We start from the raw sequence: 21,435 nt of genomic DNA, 5'->3' as shown, positions 1-21,435 counted from the left end.
GCGTACATCGCTCGCATTTTTCGTCATAAAAATTATGTAAAAATTATATAAAAATACATAAAAAATATATAAAAAATATATAAAAATATATAAAAATATATAAATTCTTCTTGGAACATAACATAGAAAGCATGTTCTATCTGTTTTCTTTAGGGGACCAAAAACGTAACAGAAATTTAGTACAAAAAGAGTACAAGACATACAACACAAGGAACATTCCCCTTCTTCAGCCGCCTCTGTTTCATCTACTACGCGTTTCAAAACGAGATCTCTGACATGAGGTAATATCTACATAGGTTGTTTCGAAACGCGGAGTAGATGAAACAGAGGCGACTGAAGAAGGGGAATGTTCCTTGTGCTGTATGTCTTGTACTTTTTTTTCGTTGTTTAAGAAAAATGTCCATTTCCTTGGTTTTGTGTTTATATTTTCGTTTCTCATTGTGTTCGACGTTTTTTTTTTTTTGGTGTCCTGTACCCATATATGCATATATATATATACATATAGATGTAGGTACGTACATATATGTTTGTATATATGCATATGTTTTATTTATTATTTTGTTATTATATGATAGAACGCACGCATCCACTTCTAAGTAAGTTTTATCTTAATATATATATATAAAACATAGTCACTTTAAATTATCTGTTTATAAGTTGTCTCTGCAATAATATAAGTGTTGAGGCTTCCAATTCCTTCCATAGTTCTTCATTCAACTGTATTACAAAATAAATGTTGTTTCTAAATAGTTTATATCTTCTAGCTCGTTGCATAACTGATTACTCAATTCACTTGGGATGAATACAATAAACAGTGTCTGTACAATGGATTATGTCTTTAATCTTGTTCTATAACTAAATCGTAGAGTTACACGGACAGAATGATATTACAGGAAATTGTCATTTTCACCACAGGTATAGCGCCAGATATTTTGGAAAAGAGATACGGGTGACTATATCAATTCTAGCACTTTCCTCGCAACTTACTTTAATAACCTCGTAACAATGAATGCTGAGCTAAACATCTCTGAGATTTGAACTTACAACAGAAAACGAAATAAATAGATACCTTTAAGCTTCTTCTGACTTTATTGTGTTTTAAATATTTTGTTTCTGAGGACGAAATAAATTTGTGTTTTCGTAAGGATTGATGAGAAAATTTTGAACATCAAATATCAGTGCTTTATTTTCTGCATATATACTTTTGAAACTTTTCAGTCTTATTTTTAAAAACTATGCTAAGGTGGCAACCCAGCAGAATCGTTAGCACGCCTAGCGACATTTTATCCGTCTCTACGTCCTGAGTTCAAATTCCGCCGAGGTCGACTTTGCTTTTCATCCTTTTGGGGTCGATAAACTAAGTACCAGTTGAGTACTGGATCGATCTAATAGCCCCACCCCCATTCCCACAATTTCAGGCCAGGTTCCTGTAGTAGCACCGATTATTAAAAACGAGCTACTTTTATTTTATAATAGTATACAAAATGCTACGTTGATCTTTTCAAATATCTTTAATCTTTTTTCGTTTTAATCGATAAAATTTTAGCTTTCCAACAGTTTTATAAGAGAGAGAAATACATGACACTTGATTTATTTTAATAAAAAACATTGCATTAGATCTCCTAACCTAATAATTGTTGCTTAGATGATTTATATTTGCACAACAATTCCCTCTCATATACTTTGGCTTCTCTTTATTTTACACAAAAAGTAAATATACTTATCCACACGCAAGCAGCCTGGTCAATATATGTTTAATATATGTATAAAGTTGACTACTTTCTGGCGCAGGTGTGGCTGTGTAGGAAGATGCATGCTTACCATCCACATGGTTCTGGGTTCGTCTCACTGCTTGGTATTTTGGGCAAGTGTCTTGTATTCTTGCCTCGGTCGACAAAAGCCTTGAGTGGATTTGGTAGACGGAAACTAAGAGAAGCCCTTCGTACATATATGTGTGTGTCTGTGTGTGTGTGTGTACGCGTGTGTGTGTGTGCGCCTGCGTGTGTGTGTGTTTGTGTCTTTGTGTTTGTCACCCTCCACCTCTTGACAATCGGTGTTCATATGTTTACGTCCTCATACCGTAACGGTTCGACAAAAAGATACGGATAGAATAAGTACCAGTCTTTCCACAAAATGTAATAAGTACTGAAGCCGAGAGGATTCATTTGACTAAAAGAACTCTTTAAAGATCAGCCCCAGCAAAGCCGTAGTCCAATGAGTGAAACAAGTAAAAGAGAGAAGATAACATGTACCTTTCTATTAATTCAAATATTCTTCAGAGAAACAATCATCCACTTTCATATCAAGGGAAAAATGATTTCGAGAAACATATATGTTGGGGGTGCCTGCAACTAGGCGTACAGGGTGCACGTGTGTAGGTATCTATATGTTTATATGTTTATACATACATGCTTATATGTGTATATACATAGATACCTGAATAGTTACGACATGTGTAGGCTTAACGGGCTGGAGCGCATAGTCACGAATCTACACATGGGCGTCTCAGGGTTCATCTAATGTCCCACCTTCTCAACCAACCCCTCATCTGCCACGACATGTGATCCCAAATACATAAAAACACTCACCTCCTTTAACATCTCACCATTTATACTCACATCCATCCTACCAGCCATTCCATCTCTTGAACATTTCATCACCTTACTCTTTCAGTTTCCTCCTCTTACACTCTTCCAAACTCTACCACCAGTCTCCTCAGTTTCACTTCCGAATCCGCCACCAGTGTTGTACCATCAGCAAACAACAAATGATGCACCTGCTATTTCTCTCTACTTTCTCCCACCATTTGGACTCCTCTGCTAAACGTTCTAGCATTTACCTCTTTCACCACACCATATATAAATTGAACAGCCACGAAGACATCATACAACCAACTTACAACAAGTAAAAGAATAAAAGAATAAAAAATATAATTATATTGTTTTATATATATATATATATGCGTGTGTGTGTGTACGTATTATCTCTCTCTCTCTCTATATATATATATATATATATATATATAATCAAAATAAGCAACAGGATATCCAGAGGTAATGCAGTACGAGCGTTTCAAGCGACTCCATTTAATTGAACAATGCAACCATTATATCAATTTAAATGCAGAGCAATCCTCGGCTGCAAAAGTACATAGAATTAAATTAAATTAAAACAGATGGAAACATTAGTATAATTTTACTTAAAACCTCCACTACAACTTAACTCGTCCGTTCGGTGAATGAGGCGGAATTTTTCCGTACATTGCTATTTCATGTATTATATTCTAAACTCAGTTTTAAACTAAGGTTTTTTTCAACGGTATTTTCTTCATTTTCTTCATATGATCATACAAAGGAATCTTAATTACAACTGCCTCGAAGAACATACGTATGGAGTAATTATCCATCTCTACAATGAATCAAACTTATGCTTGCTGAAAGCAAGATTCTCAGCCTCTTTCACGCTAGTTAACATTGAGTTTAAAATGGGTAACAATAGTCGTCACATATTTCGTTCAGTTGATAGAAGCCAGATGAATATAATGATCTGTGACTATATTTCGATTACCTTAGTAGATATTCTCGCTACATTATGGCTTCAGATCGAAATGAAGGGAAAATAACTTCAACGGAAGAAAAATTCAGATGCCCCCCTTCTTCGCTTCCTCAGCTCTCTCTTTCTCTCATTATATATATATGTTCTACTATATAGATGAGAGGGTTTATGGTTACTCAAAAGGCTCTGATACGGTGCCTCCTCGAGGAAAACGAATTTGACTTTCGAAATATGCTAGCCAACGAGAAACTTAACTGTAAATAATAATCAAAACTTATAATTTACTTCAAGAAATAATTTAACTTTTCAATTGACAAATCTTCCAGTGTCTATATATCACCATTAATCTCTCTCTCTCTCTCTTTCTCTCTCTGTATATGAATATATATATATATATATATATATATATTATATATATATATATATTATATATATATATACACATATACATTATATATATGTATATATGTTATGTGTGTGTGTGTGTGTGTGTGTGTATCATTGCTTTCATTTTTAAAACTTCGTCTTGCGACCTTTACTTTCATCTTATTATAGACAATTATCATGTACAAATCCTGTTTTCTGTGTGAAAATGATCAAGCTTTAAACCTATGTAACATTCTTCTGAAATTTCTCCAGAATAGAGGAACCACAAAATCGGATTCAGTGTGAAAAAGAACACCAATATACCAAATTTTAAAATTTTCATCTCATTTTAAAATTTCAACATCTATGGCGGTAACATAAAAGTTCTCTCTCTCTCTCTCTATTTGTCTGTCTCTTTAATTTTTCGCATTTCTCATGGTAAACTTTCTCTCTATATATATATACATTTACCACACTCCCTCTCGCTTTCTTTTAAAATATATAACTCATACTCTGTGTGAGTGTTTGTGTGTGTGCGTGCGTGTGTATGTATGTATGTGTGTCACTGTGTGTTTGCGTGTGCATGGGGAATTTCATCAGGGCGACAGAGTGATTTAAAACGTATTTTGTTTTATTCTTTTATTGTTTTTGTTGTTTCAGTCATTTCACTGCGGCCATGCTGGAGCACTGCCTTTAGAATCAACCGAGCATTTATCATCAACCATGAAAGGATGAAAAAAGTCCTAACTCTGCTATTCTAACTCCTAAGGTCACTGATATCCAATGTAAAGCCATAGCATACGATTGATTACAGATAGCTATGAACGTGCAAGACCAATTTCACAAACGCTTGTTTGTAAAAAGCACTACAACATAAGGAATAGCACAAGTGTACCACATACACATACACACACACACACACATACACATACGCATGTACATATCTTGCTACAATAAACTGCCATACCATTGTTTGACTTTCTAACCTGTCAATTAGATATTAACTACTCACGAGCTAGTGATTTCCAGATGTATGATGTTTACGTCTGCATGTGGATATGTATACTTTTGTATTTACCTATCTTTCTATATATATATATATATTTGTTTGTGTGTGTGTGTGTGTGTGTGTGTGTGTGTGTGTGTATGTGTGTGTGTGTATCATGTAAAACACTGGCATGGTTTTGCTCATCAGCTTCATCCGAACCTTCGATTGCTTTGAAAAATATTCGCGTGTGATTTTATATCAATAACCTATATATATATTCTGTCAGCTTTTCGTGAATAAGGCGTAGGAGTGGCTGTGTGGTAAATAGCTTGCTTACCAGCCACGTGGTTCTGGGTTTAGTCCCACTTCGTGGCACCTTGGGCAAGTGCCTTCTACTATAGCCTCGGGCCGACCAAAGCCTTGTGAGTGGATATGGTAGACGGAAACTGAAAGAAGCCCGTCATATATATATATGTATATATATATATGTATATATATATATATATATATAAATATGTGTGTGTGTGTATGCATGTATGTATGTGTGTGTATATGTTTGTGTGTTTGTGTTTGTCCCCCCAGCATCGCTTGACAACCGATGCTGCTGTGTTTACGTCCCCGTAACTTAGCGGTTCAGCAAGGGAGACCAATAGAATAAGTACTAGGCTTACAAAGAATAAGTCCTGGGGTCGATTTACTCGACTAAAGGCGGTGCTCCAGCATGCCCACAGTCAAATGACTGAAACAAGTAGAAGAGTAACAGAGTAAGTCAATCTTTAAGGAGAATTTATCTTTAACTTATACAAGTATTTTGGGATGCAATATTCTAGGATGAGACCATTATTAATACTTCAAGAATATATCCCTGATCAGAAGACATGAGGTTACATAAATTGCTTGAAATAATATAGAATATTTTCATGTGGTGTACACGATCAACACATTTAGAATATCAGATCAACTTCTAATATTGGTACAAATAGATAATAAGGTGAAAGAGTACAATGTTGCATTATGATTTAGACAGATTTGCGATGAAAAATTGTTTAAATCTGAACGCGCTTGTCAAGATATCTGAATTGAATGAAAACATCAAAACAGTAGATATTAAAGAAATATCATCCGAAATTTGTTGGCAGAATTGAACTGGAGGAGGTAATAAAGGAGTGATTGATCAGTAATCGGAAGATATACACGCCGGATATAACATTACCATTGTGAAGTAAAGAATTTCAGTACGTCGAGGTTCGGAAAGCAAATTGATATTCCTTTAATTTAGTATCGCGGTAGCAAAAAGATATTTTCAAATAATTAGACGGTTGATTAGCAGAAGTATTTGTCAACTCATTTAAGAAGTTCACTATGAGAGTTGGATGTACAATATGAATCTTCTTCCGTAATAAAATTTGAACAAAGCCTCAAGATAAATTTGTATTGTGGTAGTTGGTCACAGAAATCGGTGTGAATGTGTCTGCCTTTATGTCTAAAAGAAATAGGTGGACAATACAGTTGTTTGTGTGTATATTTAGAATTTTTTAACGAAATATGCAATTCTGGGTGGTGTTAAACAGGTTTCTCGTTTTTTTTGTAGTTACTTTTGATTATTTCATATGCTCTAGTAAATCACAGAATTCCCGCTTTTGTGTATAGAAAGTGTAGAGAATAGAGCAAGTTTTTGCTGCAGTGAATAGCTTTGAAAAGAGGTTAGTTGGATTCAAGTCATACAACAAGGTGACGCACTGTGATGAAATAGATGTTGTTCATTACGAAATTTGATTCTCCATTTGAGACATTGTCTAATGATTCTCTACAAAAACTGATCGACCTCCTGGAAATATTAACTAAATTTCTTTCAAATCTCATCTATCATAAATTGAAAGACTGCAGCAGTCTTATAGACATTATCCATGAAACAAGCCCCGATTAGTCATGCCTGGGTGGCATTTGATTGCAGGTCTGCTCATTTGAGGTAGATTTCGAGTCTATTGCAGCAACAAATTTAGCAGCTAGATGGACTATAATTCATCAGAAAGACTAATGAATGGGCCCATTTGGGAAAAGAAAATCGTAGTTTAATATCTTACTTGCTAATGTCTTTATTTCTTTGGCTGGACATATTTTTGCAAAGATTCCACAAGAAGACAAAACGACACTCAGCTACCTTATTGAATATTAATACATAAATTACATGCATATCTCTCCCTTGTCTCTCTCTCTCTCTCTATATATATATATATATATATATATATATGAGGGGGGTGCAATTATGTATGCATGCATGTATGTAACCTTTATGGCTAGTATCGTCCTAGAAGAAATAAAAGAAGCATAGCAGTAAAAGTAAGCGTCTTTCCGTTTATAACGTTACTTTTAAAATCTGACATTAAAACCATACAAAATTTCCTCGTGGTTCAATATTTGCAATTTTCCACAACTTTTATGATTAAACATGTAAGTTCCCAAATACGCATTAAAATAAGAAAAAGAACGCCTGTTTAACAACAAATCTAAGTGCAAATTTATGGTATTACGTTAATAAAAAATTAAAGTCCTTAATTTTCCAGAATAAAAGTGCATATTTATAATAATTATATTTATAAGAAATTACGATCAGTTTGATGTAAATGCGTCATTGGGTATTTTATTTAAAGGATGGTATAGAGTTCGTCGTGATTGAACTGAAGCTACAAAATTTTATTACAAATGAAGAAACGAAATATTTTGTTGATTTCTTCCAGATAAGAAGAGTGATGGCCATTAAACTTCATATATATATATACACACACATATATATATACATATATATATACACACACACACACACACATATATATATATATCAACAATTGAGGGTAAAATTAATTACTTATTAATCAATTTCACCAAGTATTCAGTATGCAAAGGGACCATTTAAGGCGAATTCAAATTATTACATTATATAAAAGGGCTTAGTAAAATAAATTACTTTGCCGCATACTGAACTCATTAGAAATAGTAGCTAAAAAAAACTTTTTTAAAACTATTTCTAATACTTAAAGAAAACCTCTCTCATATAGTGTTTGCTCAATTCAACTCACGAAAGTATGGGGGTAAAGACATTAAAAAGTCAAATGCAAAGGTTATTTGAGAACGTACGTTTCAAGATTAGTCAACTCGACATTTCTATCATCAGCTCAGAACTCCTTGGTTTGGATTTGAAAACACTGAAAGTGGGAGCATACCCTTTCGGCTTCTTATCGCTTCTGAAGATCTGCTCGAAACTAACAGTGCCAGCAAACTCAAATATGCAAGCGAAGAATTTCTGCTCTCCCCTTTCCACCAGCGTGGGTTAAAATCAGTAAACACTATGCTTTTTTCGGTAAAATCCGAGGCATTAAATAGAGAGAGATGAATTATAATTTCAACAATTGAGGGTAAAATTAATTACTTATTAATCAATTTCACCAAGTATTCAGTATGCAAAGTTTGCAAAGGGACCAAAAGTTTTTTTTAGCTACTATTTCTAATGAGTTCAGTATGCGGCAAAGTAATTTATTTTACTAAGCCCTTTTATATAATGTAATAATTTGAATTCGCCTTAAATGGTCCCTTTGCATACTGAATACTTGGTGAAATTGATTAATAAGTAATTAATTTTACCCTCAATTGTTGAAATTATAATTCATCTCTCTCTATTAATGCCTCGGATTTTACCGAAAAAAGCATAGTGTTTACTGATTTTAACCCACGCTGGTGGAAAGGGGAGAGCAGAAATTCTTCGCTTGCATATTTGAGTTTGCTGGCACTGTTAGTTTCGAGCAGATCTTCAGAAGCGATAAGAAGCCGAAAGGGTATGCTCCCACTTTCAGTGTTTTCAAATCCAAACCAAGGAGTTCTGAGCTGATGATAGAAATGTCGAGTTGACTAATCTTGAAACGTAAGTTCTCAAATAACCTTTGCATTTGATTTTTAATGTCTTTACCCCCATACTTTCGTGAGTTGAATTGAGCAAAGACTATATGAGAGAGGTTTTCTTTAAGTATTAGAAATAGTTTTTAAAAAGTTTTTTTTAGCTACTATTTCTAATGAGTTCAGTATGCGGCAAAGTAATTTATTTTACTAAGCCCTTTTATATAATATATATATATATATGCATACATACACATGTATGTATGTATGCATGTATGTATGTAAGTATGTATGTGTGAGAATGTGCATGTGTGAGCGTGTAACAAAAATGGAAAGAAGCTTAATGAATTACTAAATCATTTAATTACGTCATCTCGCACGTGTAAAATAATGCTCGAATTGTGCAATCCGTACTAAATATATTTTCTAGCTCTTCATTTCATCAGAAATGTGTGATTTTACGCTGCAGTGTTTCTTTGTTATAATTTTCTGGTGTTAATTTGTTTTGAAATATAATGATACACACCAAGAAATAGAGACCAAAACGAAATAATCTAAAGTTTTAATTTTATTTTTGAGTAATGCTTATGCAAGACTACTACCTTCAGTATAGTAGCACATGGAACACTGAAAATACCACCAGACGCTCTATTATACAATTGGTGTTGCCCTAAAATTTTAGATATTTCACATTTTAGGCGATTTACATTTTTGTATTTTACATCATAGCTTCAATGAACAGTATTAGTCTAAAGACATGTGGCCCTATCTGTGAATCATAAACGTGAATTAGTAAGATAGTTAAGGAATGGTGGTTCAGTAACGAAAGTTTGAGAAGAGTATGGTGTTAAAAAGCAAACTGTCTTGGGCATAAGCAAAAGCAAGCATAAAATCCTCACGGCAGTTTGTTTGAAATATTATATTAAAGCAAGCCCTAAATCATCACCTGTTAATGCAAGAAAGCATATCAGAGTTACAAAATATACAAATCTTGCGGAGACTGTAATGGATTGGTTTCTCCATCAAGGATCCTGTGATACCAATGTCCTTGATGTAGAAATCCAGTACGACTGGCAAAATGACTCGACATATCATCAGCAAAATTTCAAAGCAAGTGACCAGTACTTATGGCCAAATAACTTGTAATAAAATTACCCTTTGTGAGCATATAACCAATAAGTCACTGTAAATCGACCCAACCAGAAATATTTTAGGCGTCATAATTAGCTGTAAAGTGTTCTGAACTTCCCAAGTGTGTTATGGAGATGAAACGGGGTTGTATCTTGGCAATTTCCCTACAAAATCGAAATATTCAAGAATAAATCCTACACATCGAGTCGTAAATATACTAAGGAACATTTTTCGGTGTTGTACTGTATGAATAAAGACAGTATTAACTCAACAGAGTTTGCAGTGGTGGAAGATTAGTACGGTTGTGAGTTTTGAAAAACATCATACGCCAAAAAATCATGGTTCAGCCTCTATATCTTTAATAATGTTTTTTTCCGGCATTTTAAGCCTGCACATCGAAACTACTGGAAAATATCCTCAAACTTTCTGCTGATGAGCACAAGGTGCCAATAATTTTTGATTAGAGGCATGTTCACCAAGCATGTCCATGATGATGATAAATTGAGGTGTCTTTTCTTACCACCTAATATTACAACTACAAACTAACCAATGGATCAAGATGTAATTATAACCATCGAAAATATTCGAACTAAGGGTTCATATTGATAGAAAAGGATTCGCTTGAGGAAGAATCACAAAGATAAAGTATACTTGGTTACATGAACCACAATCTTAGGTCTGCAATATTCAATTTTGTGGCTTCATGGAAAGCAATAAATACAACCGCTGTAACCAATGCTGGAAAAGTACTTCTCCGCGATGTGAAGGTAATCATCAATTTCAAAGATTCTAGGTATATTATTTTCAGGTGTTATAGACGGCAACAGATCCTAGTAAGAAAACAGAATATAACTCTGGAGATCAAGAATTGACCGAAAAAAAAATTATCAGACATAATCCTCGTTGAGGATAGAGATATTCTATCATCTCTTGTTATAAAATGATTCCTTGAATCTCTTAATAACACCATATATTAAAATATCAAACTGAAATTTCTGTTTAACCATAATATGAACACCATAGATACTCTAGGGGATTCATTAACAAGAATTTGCATTCTTCAAATCAATTAATCTCAAATCTGCTGCAGCTGCTAAAACTGTTGATGATATTAACACCACTTCATATTGACTAGGTGACCCCTCAGTCACCTCATACTTTTACAAGTGGGTGGAAGCTACAGAGGAACAATTATCTCTACTAACTTTTTATGTCAAATTATCACCTTTAACAATTCAACCTCATCAAATTCATATTTCATGTAACACATGTCACACTTTACGGCCTCAATTTTTACATTCTATAATGTGAAATATCTTTATGCAATATATTTTCATGTTTTTATTATAGAATACTATACAATTTTATAACTATTTCTCATATTCAACACTACAAAATGGTATAGTATAGAATATTAAGCACTACTAGTGAGTTAACTTGACCGTCACCTAAATCGAACACATTTCTCTCTGTATTAGTAAGATTTAACAAGGTATCAGTGTGTGTGTGTGTGTGTGTGTGTGTGTGTGTGGTGTGTGTGTGTGTGTGCGTGTGCTGAACATGCTCTTACAATTTGGAAAGCAGTCAAGGATGCCAAACAACAAAACAAGTTTGAACGTGGTATGGCTTGATCTAGCTTATGCATTTGGGTCAGTGCTACACGAATTGCTGATGAGAGCCATAGACCACTTCCACATACCGGAGAAAGTAAGAAAATTAATGAAGAAATATGAGCTTCGTGATGAGACTTACATCTGGTAACTTCACAACAGGCTGGCACCGCCCGAGTGGCATTGCTCCTGGCTGCACAATATCTGTCACATGGTTTATGCAAGTGCTGCCAGTTGACGCCTTCGCTTACTGGACAGATTTTGAAAGGGACAGACTTTTTCGGAACAAATGGTCCGTATTCAATCACCTAAGGAGACTTTCATGGATGACCTCACATTTCTGTCAGTAGAATAACGGATCATGTAGAATGCCTTCTCAAGTCTAGACGAGCTTATAAAGTGATCAAGGATGCGGTCCAGGGCAAAAAGTCGCTCAGCATGACATTTAGTATGGGAGTGCAAAAAAGAAAGAAGTGGAATTAAAACATCAGGAGAAAGCATTCCAATAGTCAAGGAAGAACCTGTTAAGAGCTTGGGGCGTGTATACTCTGGAACAATGTCAAATAGGATCGCAGGTTGCAGATATGAAGCAAGTTGAAGATGAACTAACAGTAACTGATGGTTCAAAGGCAAGTTTGAAATGCGGTGTCTACAGTTTGCCTTTCGTGGCCACTGTTAATATATACATGGTGGCACTATCACGAGTTCAAATCATAGAGCAAAATACAAAGTCTTCATTAGAAAATAACTAGGTCTACTTCGGACATTGAAGAATTACCACTGGCAGCAATCGTCGAAATTTATAAAGTAGAGAAGGCACGAACAGTGAGTGATGATTTTAAGAGGGTCTAAGAATACAGAAATCAGGCGTAATTCGCCAGATGTAAAAACAGCCTGGAGGTGGAAAGTAGAAGCAGAAATTGACGACACCCTCTATTCACTTACACACCGAGATATGATGGGTGCCACGTACATTGATCGGAAAGCACTTAGACTTGGTTCAGATTGGTTCAGGACGTTTTCAATTCTGACGCAGAGCGAATGCAGTTTTGTTGTTAGCAAAAGTATCAAGACAAGGGAAATAGAGAGAAGAGAACTTCATTTGATTCAATGCTCTCAACAAGGACAGATAACAAGATAGGAAGAACATATAATTAAGAGGAAAACAAGTTGGAATGAAATATGGAAGTGGAATATCTCATGTCTGTGGATTTTTTATTCGTTCATAATATGATACCTTGTCGTCTCCTACAAACGATAGTCGCTGCCTTTTCGTATGGACTTTATTCTGTTTATTGTTTTCGTCCCACGTCCTTTCACTAACGGTCTCGTCTCGAATCCGCCTCCTTTTGCTATGTTTTAGTCCCATTCCCAGTTTCTTGTCGGTGTCTTCAGAGTGGAAGCGATATTATCGATAATGGACGAAATTGCGCTTAACCCTCTGGCCGATAACTGAAGAGGAATTGGTGAACTACTGTGTTTTCTGTTCGTGTGTGTATTTAGTATATGTTTGTATGTTTATTTACCACTCGTTTTTAAAATTATATATATATATAGATATGTCATTTTCTCCGGTTTTCATTTAATCCTGAAGTTATTATTATTATTATTATTATTATTATTATTATTATTATTATTATTATTATTATTATTATATACACCCAGGAATGCATATATCATATATACATATATGTATATATATTAATATATATATATGTATGTATGTATGTATATATATATATAGCATGTATGTATATATGTATGTATGCTTGTAAGTATGCATAGACATATATGCTCAAATAAGATATAATCATGCAATATTTATAACACATGCCACTTACATTATTTTTAATGTATCTGTGTATTGTTTATTTATCTACTTTTCGTTTGTTAGCGTTTAAATCGACATGAAGATTATTTCAATACATACATACCTAACTATATACATACAATGCATATATATATAAATATATATGTAAATATATATATATATACATACATATATATAGATATGTATATATAGATATGTATATAAACATATATATATATACACGTACCTATATGTCCTTATATATATATATATATATGTATATATATAAGGATATATAGGTACGTGTATATATATATATATGTTTATATACATATCTATCTATATATATGTATGTATATATATATATTTATATATATATATATGCATTGTATATATATATATATATATATATATATATGTATGCATGTATATATGTACATACAGAGATACATGCATACATACATACATACATACATACATACATACATACATACATACATACATACATACATGCATATAGATACTCACACAATAGATATGATTATATGTTATATGTTAAAAAGTTATAAATACACACACACACATTAATACGTATATATTCGTATAAATGGTAACTCTGTTTTATTGGAATTTAGACATTATTTATTTATTTATTTATATATCTATTTTTTATGGTTCCTTGTATGCTCGGATATACTAGGATAGATTTCGCATGCTTTTTTTCCCATACAATGCTATATTTGTTTTATACATTTTCTATGAACAAAATGAAACTCTACAATAAGCTGAAAATGGAAAAAAAAAAGAATAGTGTAAATGATAAAATATTTTTTCATATGTAATGGAGGAAAATATTTGCTTTTATAGTAAACAGTGATTTGGTTTTCTTTTTCAATAAAACAATTGAGCCTTTAGCTTGACACTCGAGCTGCTGGAAATAGCAGCCAAATCTTCAAGTTATACTTTACGGCTTTAAAAATAAAGGACATTGAATAACTTGTACTCCGTCAGTTACGACGGCTAGTGTTCCACTTGATCTGATCAACGGAACATCCTGCTCGTAAAATTAACGTGCAAGTATTTGAGCACTCTACAGACACGCGTACCGTTGATGTAGTTCCCATAGAGATTCGGCGTGACACAGAATGTGACAAGGATGATACTACTCATCTTTGCCGGTTGAACGTGCTGAAGCAACATGAAATAAAGTGTCTTGCTCAAGAACACAACGCGTCATCGGGAATCGAACTCTCGATCTTACGATCGCGAGCCGAATCACCTTACCACTTAGCCACATGCCTTCACACATGTTGAGTAATATAACATAGATACACTTTTTTAAAGGAAATAAAAGAAGAACGATGGGATAAACACAGCTCGAGTACTTTTAATCACGGAACCGTTCGGTCAGGGTTGACCAAGGCCGAAACAAGAACAGCCATAACGGTTCTAAACAACATGTACATCAATGTGGTGATGCTCCTATGTTAGAGAGTATCAGATCGTAGAAATAGAAAACGGTCAAAGCTGTTTTAAATTATATCCAATATTAATGACTGCGTTGTAGTTGTATTATTGTTGTTGTTGATGTTATTGATAAGCGCCAGATCAATTCAGTTCAAACCGAGCACACTCGGTTTTTTTTTTAAAAAACCTTTCCGATAAGGCAGTCACGTTGTTTTCTCCGGCATTGTGTATGTAAGCCCTTATTTATCCAATACACCTCTTCATTTTCAGAAAAGTAGAGTGCTATTTGACGATGATTTGAATGCTATTTCTAGCAGTTTGAATGACTACGCGCGTGTGAATGCACGTATGAGCGTATGTATACTTGTGTATATTTGAATATGTGTACACGCTCGTATTCCGGTTGTTTTGACAGTTAATTTACTTTATTTTGAAAAGTAATAGTTGTTTTCATTAACTAATACATTTCAAATATTTTGGTGACATTTAGTCTTGTTCAAACTTCAAACTCTCTCTAAGTTCCTTCATTTCTAATAATGTCCCACGCCATTTGTCAGTGTTTCACGGACTGGACTTAAGAGAGTTCACGGTCTTGCAATTTTAATGTTTATTGAAATAAATCACATTCCAATAACTTGAATTTCATTTGATTTTTCCTTGTTTGAACCCAACCAACCACCCAACTAAATCTAATATTTGTATCTGTCATCTTTATTGGTTAACTCCAGACAGACTTTTATGGAACAAATTTATGATTGAAGATTCTAACCAATACCATTTCGTCTTTTTACGGCTAATCTATCTATAACTACTTATTTAAGGTGTATTTTGTTTTTGATGATGGTGTATGATACAAAGGAGATTTCCCTCAAAGGAGATTTCTTTCTTTAGTTTTCTATCTGTGACACCAGTGCTACATCTAACAGATCAAGTGACCACGTAGAGGTTTCTTCATTGGCCCATTTCTCATTGTCGTTGTTGTTTAACCTCAAGCTGGTCAGATCTGACTAAGCAGCTCTTATAACACATCTTTGACCATTTTTTTCTTTTAGAAGTGTTTAAGATTATAGTATCAAATGTGTTCTTTCCTTTATGACGATAGTGTTAGATTTGAAGGATACTTTGTAGTCATTTCCAGTGAACCGAGTTATCATGTAGAAGCTACTTTTAGTGCGTTTGATGTTCGTTAATTATAAAAAAAGGTAGACAAACAAACGCCTACTGGTTAATCGACATGACAAAATAGCAGAAAGATCTCCCTTAACTCACATATTTTTCAGTTTTAAAACAAAAAGAAGAATTTATTGGATGACAATAGACCTGGGTATACAATAACACGCGACGATAGCGGACGGGGAATCATTGATTACAGATTTAGGCAAGGACATGTAGGAACTATTGGAAAATTTTATGAATTTTTGCCCGTTCCTACATCAAGTCCTGTTTGCTAATAGTTTGCACATGTCTCTAATATTAGATAGTTTTAGAACTTTGAAGTTAAGTTACTGGTACTTCTAATAGATTCTTTATGTGTCAATTTTAATAAAGTACAGCCAAAATGTGTAATAGACACAAATATTGATTCAATACAGATTTAAAATAGATTAGTGATTAGGATGAGTAATAAAGAATTTAAAGATAACTCACCTTTGTCCAAATTCGTGATATTTTCTTCATGACCCTCAGTTGCGGTTAGTAATTTATCCGTTTCAAATATGAAAGATTTTACATAAAAGTGGCGTAAAACAAGCTCTACAAACATTTTTCTGGCAAACTCCAACCAATATCCATCTTGGTTACTAATGATTACTAGATGTTGCCAATGGAAGTGGTCAAATATGACACTTAATGCCTTCACTATTTGTAAAATCTTAGGCACCAAGCTGATAATATGTGGGGTTCTGACATCCCGAACGATAACATCACCATTAGCTGCGATATAAGGTTTTTGCCATACAGGAGCTAAGCTTAGAACATTGTGGTAAAAATCCTCCTGAGGAACTCGTAAGTCTTCTATACTCCAGATATCAAAAACCTCTTTGTTTCCAGATTTTTCATCCTGTTGAGGATATAAGTTTTGCCAATGTTGGTTACGATCGACATATCTTAGTGGCAATTCTTGTCTTTTTGGCAAGCTGAGCACGATACAAGTTCCGGGATCTTCAAATAGCTTATAGAGGGCTACATCTGGCCTTTCGAAAATATCTATATTTTCTCTTCCTTGGTTGTTTGCATGGACCTCGCAGAATGTGTGCCATTTGAAAGTAAACTTTGGGGTTGCCTTTTTAATTTCCATCTTAGATGATTTTGAAGAGTTCGCTGCTATTTTATCCGTAGCAGAAGCTGTCGGGGACGGTGAAAGTGTATATTGCATTTGACTAGCCATGTTTTTGGTCCAGGTTTTAATTTTTTCTAATAACGTCAGATTACAGAAATCTGGGTCTGGCAAAATAATTGTCAAAGTTTTGCTGTTTAATGAGGAATGCAATGGTGAAGTGTGAGTAGCATGTGGAAAGGAAGAAAGGTTATTGAATGACATAGCTGACCGATTCTGTATTTGCCTGGTTGGGGCTGATGTACCCAGAAACTCATTGCTGTTCAAAGCTGAAATATTGCTTTTGAAAACAGAAAACAAAATCATAGCAGCGAACATCCATAGAAAATTCGACTGGTGGAACCTGTACTCGACTCGAATATTACGAATCGAGTGTTTTCCCACTGAACGTGGATGTGTTGATAATGCAAACATTTCATTCTGTTTGGGAGGGAAACAAGTCAGGATTTTGTAATACTCCTGTCCTCCTGTTCACAGAAGGTCTGTTGTTTTCACTATTTTCCTTCTCATCCTTTTTTGACTCTCATTCCCTCGTGCTCTCTGGCATATATACACACACACATACATACTCTCTCGTTTTCCCCTCGCTCTCTCTCTTATTGTCTATATCTTTCTCAACCACCTCGTTGTCAGTCTGCCTGTCCGACTTCTTCACTCACTCTTACTATTTCACTTTTCTATTTACTTCTACTTCCTGCTCTTCAGTTAGCTACTCTTGTTTTATATTGTTCTTCTGTCATTCTTCTTTCTTTATTTTTTTCTTACTCTCTTTTACTCTTCCTCCTTTCCTCTCACTTCAACTTTCTGATTTTTCTTTCTCTCTCTCACTTTTCCCCCCTCTTTCTATTGCTATGGTTATCAAGTCAGCCAAGCAAAACAACCGCTGTGGTAGTAACAGGTAAGAAAACACTTTCGGAAAAGACTTCAGTTAAACATTGATGTAAATAACGTCTGTCAAAAACGACCGGTTCAGGTGAAATAGAAAAATAATACGTACAGGAAAATATCAAATTAAATTTTCAAAACGTGTTAAAAAAGATATGGTGTTTGCTGTTTTTGATTTTCTTACACAAGTACAGACCATGAAAAGTTTGCTTTATTTTTCTGTTTTTAGTGGCAGCATATCAGAAGAGGTGCCGTTCATTCCATTCTATAAGTGTTAGTAATATAAGCGAACTTCAACACTTCCAAGTAAGCATCCAAATCCAATACAGCGCGTTAACAACAACGAACTGAACCAACAATAACACCAGGAATAATAATAATAATAAATAATAATAATAATAATAATAATAATAATAATAATAATAATAATAATAATAATAATAATAACAACAACAACGTTGAGAAAATGTGGTGAAAGAGAAAGGACGAGGATGAGAATTTAGAATAATGGAAGTCGTTCTCGTTATGAAGAAATTACCATGATAGGAACTTGTCAAACTTTTAGCGTCAGTAAAACGATTTCAACGGGTTAATTGTTATGTACACATACAATTTATACAAAACACATATATACACGCATATGTTTGATTGTGTTTGCATGAATGTGCGAGCGAGTACTCATCTATGCTGTTTGTGTGAGTGTGTCTATGTGAGTATTTTGTTTGTAAGCATGTGGTGGACCGTGTGAGAGTAGAGAAGGTTTTTGGCGTAAGGGCTTTCCGTACATACATTACATACGTACATAGATATACATATATACATACATGTGTAGATGTACACATACATATATATAAAAGTATGTATAAATATACACCGGTTGTTCCTCGTTTGTATACATACATTCCTTCTTTTGTACACAAATCGAGGAACTTTCTATTTCATCTAAGGCATTTTGGTAAACAATAGAAAAATACCGCACCATATTCGGAAGTCCCCATTTTGTTGACACCTGGTGTTGACGTGGCTGGAAATGGTGATGTTGGTACGAGTGTTGGTGGTAGTAGTCGTCGTAGCCGTAGTGAAAGTGGTAATGGTCGCGCTGGAATTTTTTCTTTTTTTCTTTTGCGTGTGTGGTGGTGGTGGTGGTGGTGGTGGTAATGGTAGTGATGGTAGTGACAATGGTGGTAGTAATTGTAGTAGTGATAGTAGTGGCGCTAATACTAGTTATAGTAATGTTGGTTAATGGTTCTGTTACTGTTGGTGTTGTTGATACTGCTGTCGGTGGTATCGATAATGTGTCGATAGTGGTGCTAGCTTTTGGTAAAGCTACTACTACTGCTGATGCCGCTGCTGCTACTGCTGCTGCTGCTGCTGCTGGTATTAGTTGTAATAATGTTTTCAATGCTGCAGTGGCTTCTAGTGGTGATGGTGATCCCTGCTGTAGTGCTTTAGTAATTGTTGTAGTAGTAGTAGTAGTAGTAGTAGTAGTAGTAGTAGTAGTGAAGTGGTAGTGGTCGTGGTAGTCTTGCGTTAGTTGTTGATAAAGCTTGTTTTCGTTCGGTTTGAATGTTTATTTTTTTTTTGTTACTTTTATTTTGTTGGTTCCTACTAAGTTCTCTTTGTTGTTACTGTTGTTCTTGTTTTAGCAATTTGTGATCGTATTAATGATACCAAGGTTAAAGTAGTGATGGTGGTGATGGTGGCAGTCGAGGTTATAGAAGCGGTAAGGTGTCAGTACTAGGGTGGGAACAGGTGTTTGGAGTGATAGTGCCTAATTGTAATGTGATAGTGTTGGTATTGTAGTGGAGGTAGTGCTGTTGTTGTTGTTGGCGGTGGTTGTAGTGGTATTACTGTAAAGTTAGCAGGGCTATGGTGGTTGTGATGTAAGGGGCTGATGGCCGTAATTGTAGTTGCATGATGCTGATGGTAGCGGTGTGCTAGTAGAAAGAGCGTTGTAATGATGGCAGCAGTTGTGACTTGGCGGTTGTTGTTATTGTGCTGTACGGTCAGTGTAACGCGAGTGCCGAAAACAGGTGGCAGTACGAATGGTAGAAAATGCATAGGCGGGAGAGTGAACGAAAGAGAGAAACAGCGACAGAGAGACAGAGAGAAGTAGAGGGAGAGAGAGAGAACTGGGTGTATATGTGTATTAGATATAATATGCCCGAGACACAAAGAAGCAGTTTGCCAGAAAGTGAAAGTATAAATGAGAGAGAGAGAGAGGAAGGAAGAAAGAAAGAGAGAGAGACGCACAGAGATGGACAGACAAACAGACAAGCAGGTAGACAGACAGATGGAGACACTGTGCGGGAAAGAGTGTAGGAGTGAAGGAAGCAGGCGAAAAGCGATCAAATGTAGTAGTGACTCGATTAATAAACCCAAAGCGTAAATGTGGCAATTATGCGTATCTGTGTGCGTATGTTTGTGTGCGCGCGTGTGTGTGTGTCCGTGTGTGTGTGTGTGAGTGTGTGTGTAAGTGTGCATGAGAAAGATAAAAATTGAGATAGATAGATAGATAGATAGATAGATAGATAGATAGTGAGAGAGAGAGAAGGAGGGAATTATGGACAGACTAAAAGGGGGAAGAGAAACATACCGACAGACAGTAGAAAAAAATAGGAGAAGAAGGAGACAAGGAGGTGAGAGGAAAAGGAGAGAGGTGGCTGACTGACAAGGGTATTGTCGTTTAACTAACTAACTAACTGACCCATCAAACATATATAGTAAGAATCAAACTGACACACCAGACATTTCAGTCATTACCAAGCATCAGAAATGACAGCAGTAATAACATCACCACCACCACCACCACCACCACCACCACCTCCACCATCATCATCAGCAACAGCAGCAGCGGCAGTCGCAGCAGCAGCAGCAGCAACATCAACAACAAGAATATCAACAGAACAGGAATTAAAGAGGGCACCTGCCCTTGCTGTTCAAGGAATTACACGATTACCCCTAGAGGTCCTCTTGTGTGAGGAGGACCCCAACACTATCATCATCACCCCCCCCCCACACACACACACACTTTTATTTTATTTTAGTTTTACTATAGTATACCATGTATGCTTCTCTTCTCTGTCTTGTTTTATACTGTCTATACTTTCTATACATTTATTTTCATATATATATTTATTCTATCACATTTCATTGTATGTAAACCCCTAAACTTGACATCTTTCTTTGTATTATTCCCCTCATTTTTCACCCTGGTGGTAAATAAAAAATCATCATCATCATCATCGTCATTATTATTATTATTATTATTATTATTATTATTATTATTATTATTTGTAGTAGTAGTAGTAGTAGTAGTAGTAGTAGTAGTAGTAGTAGTAGTAGTAGTAGTAGTAGTAGTAGTGCACAAATGCACATTTCGGCACCCAAGGGCTCGTCG

At 34.9% G+C, this 21,435-nt stretch overlaps 1 protein-coding gene across 1 annotated transcript in view; it reads right to left on the bottom strand.

The window, feature by feature from the left end:
- The window catches only part of LOC115209871 (retinal guanylyl cyclase 2-like), an 870,127-nt gene extending 849,649 nt beyond the window's left edge, over positions 1–20,478 (bottom strand). The window contains exon 1 of the mRNA XM_029778448.2: positions 16,463–20,478. Coding sequence (XP_029634308.2) covers positions 16,463–16,492 — 30 coding nt within the window. The 5' untranslated portion in view covers positions 16,493–20,478. The remainder of the gene's footprint in view (positions 1–16,462) is intronic.
- Positions 20,479–21,435: the final 957 nt, after the last annotated feature.

The sequence above is a fragment of the Octopus sinensis genome, linkage group LG3, assembly GCF_006345805.1.
Source record: "Octopus sinensis linkage group LG3, ASM634580v1, whole genome shotgun sequence".
In the NCBI taxonomy this organism is placed as follows: domain Eukaryota; kingdom Metazoa; phylum Mollusca; class Cephalopoda; order Octopoda; family Octopodidae; genus Octopus; species Octopus sinensis.
Note: the sequence above shows the minus strand (reverse complement) of the source record. Positions and strands in the feature narration are given on the sequence as shown.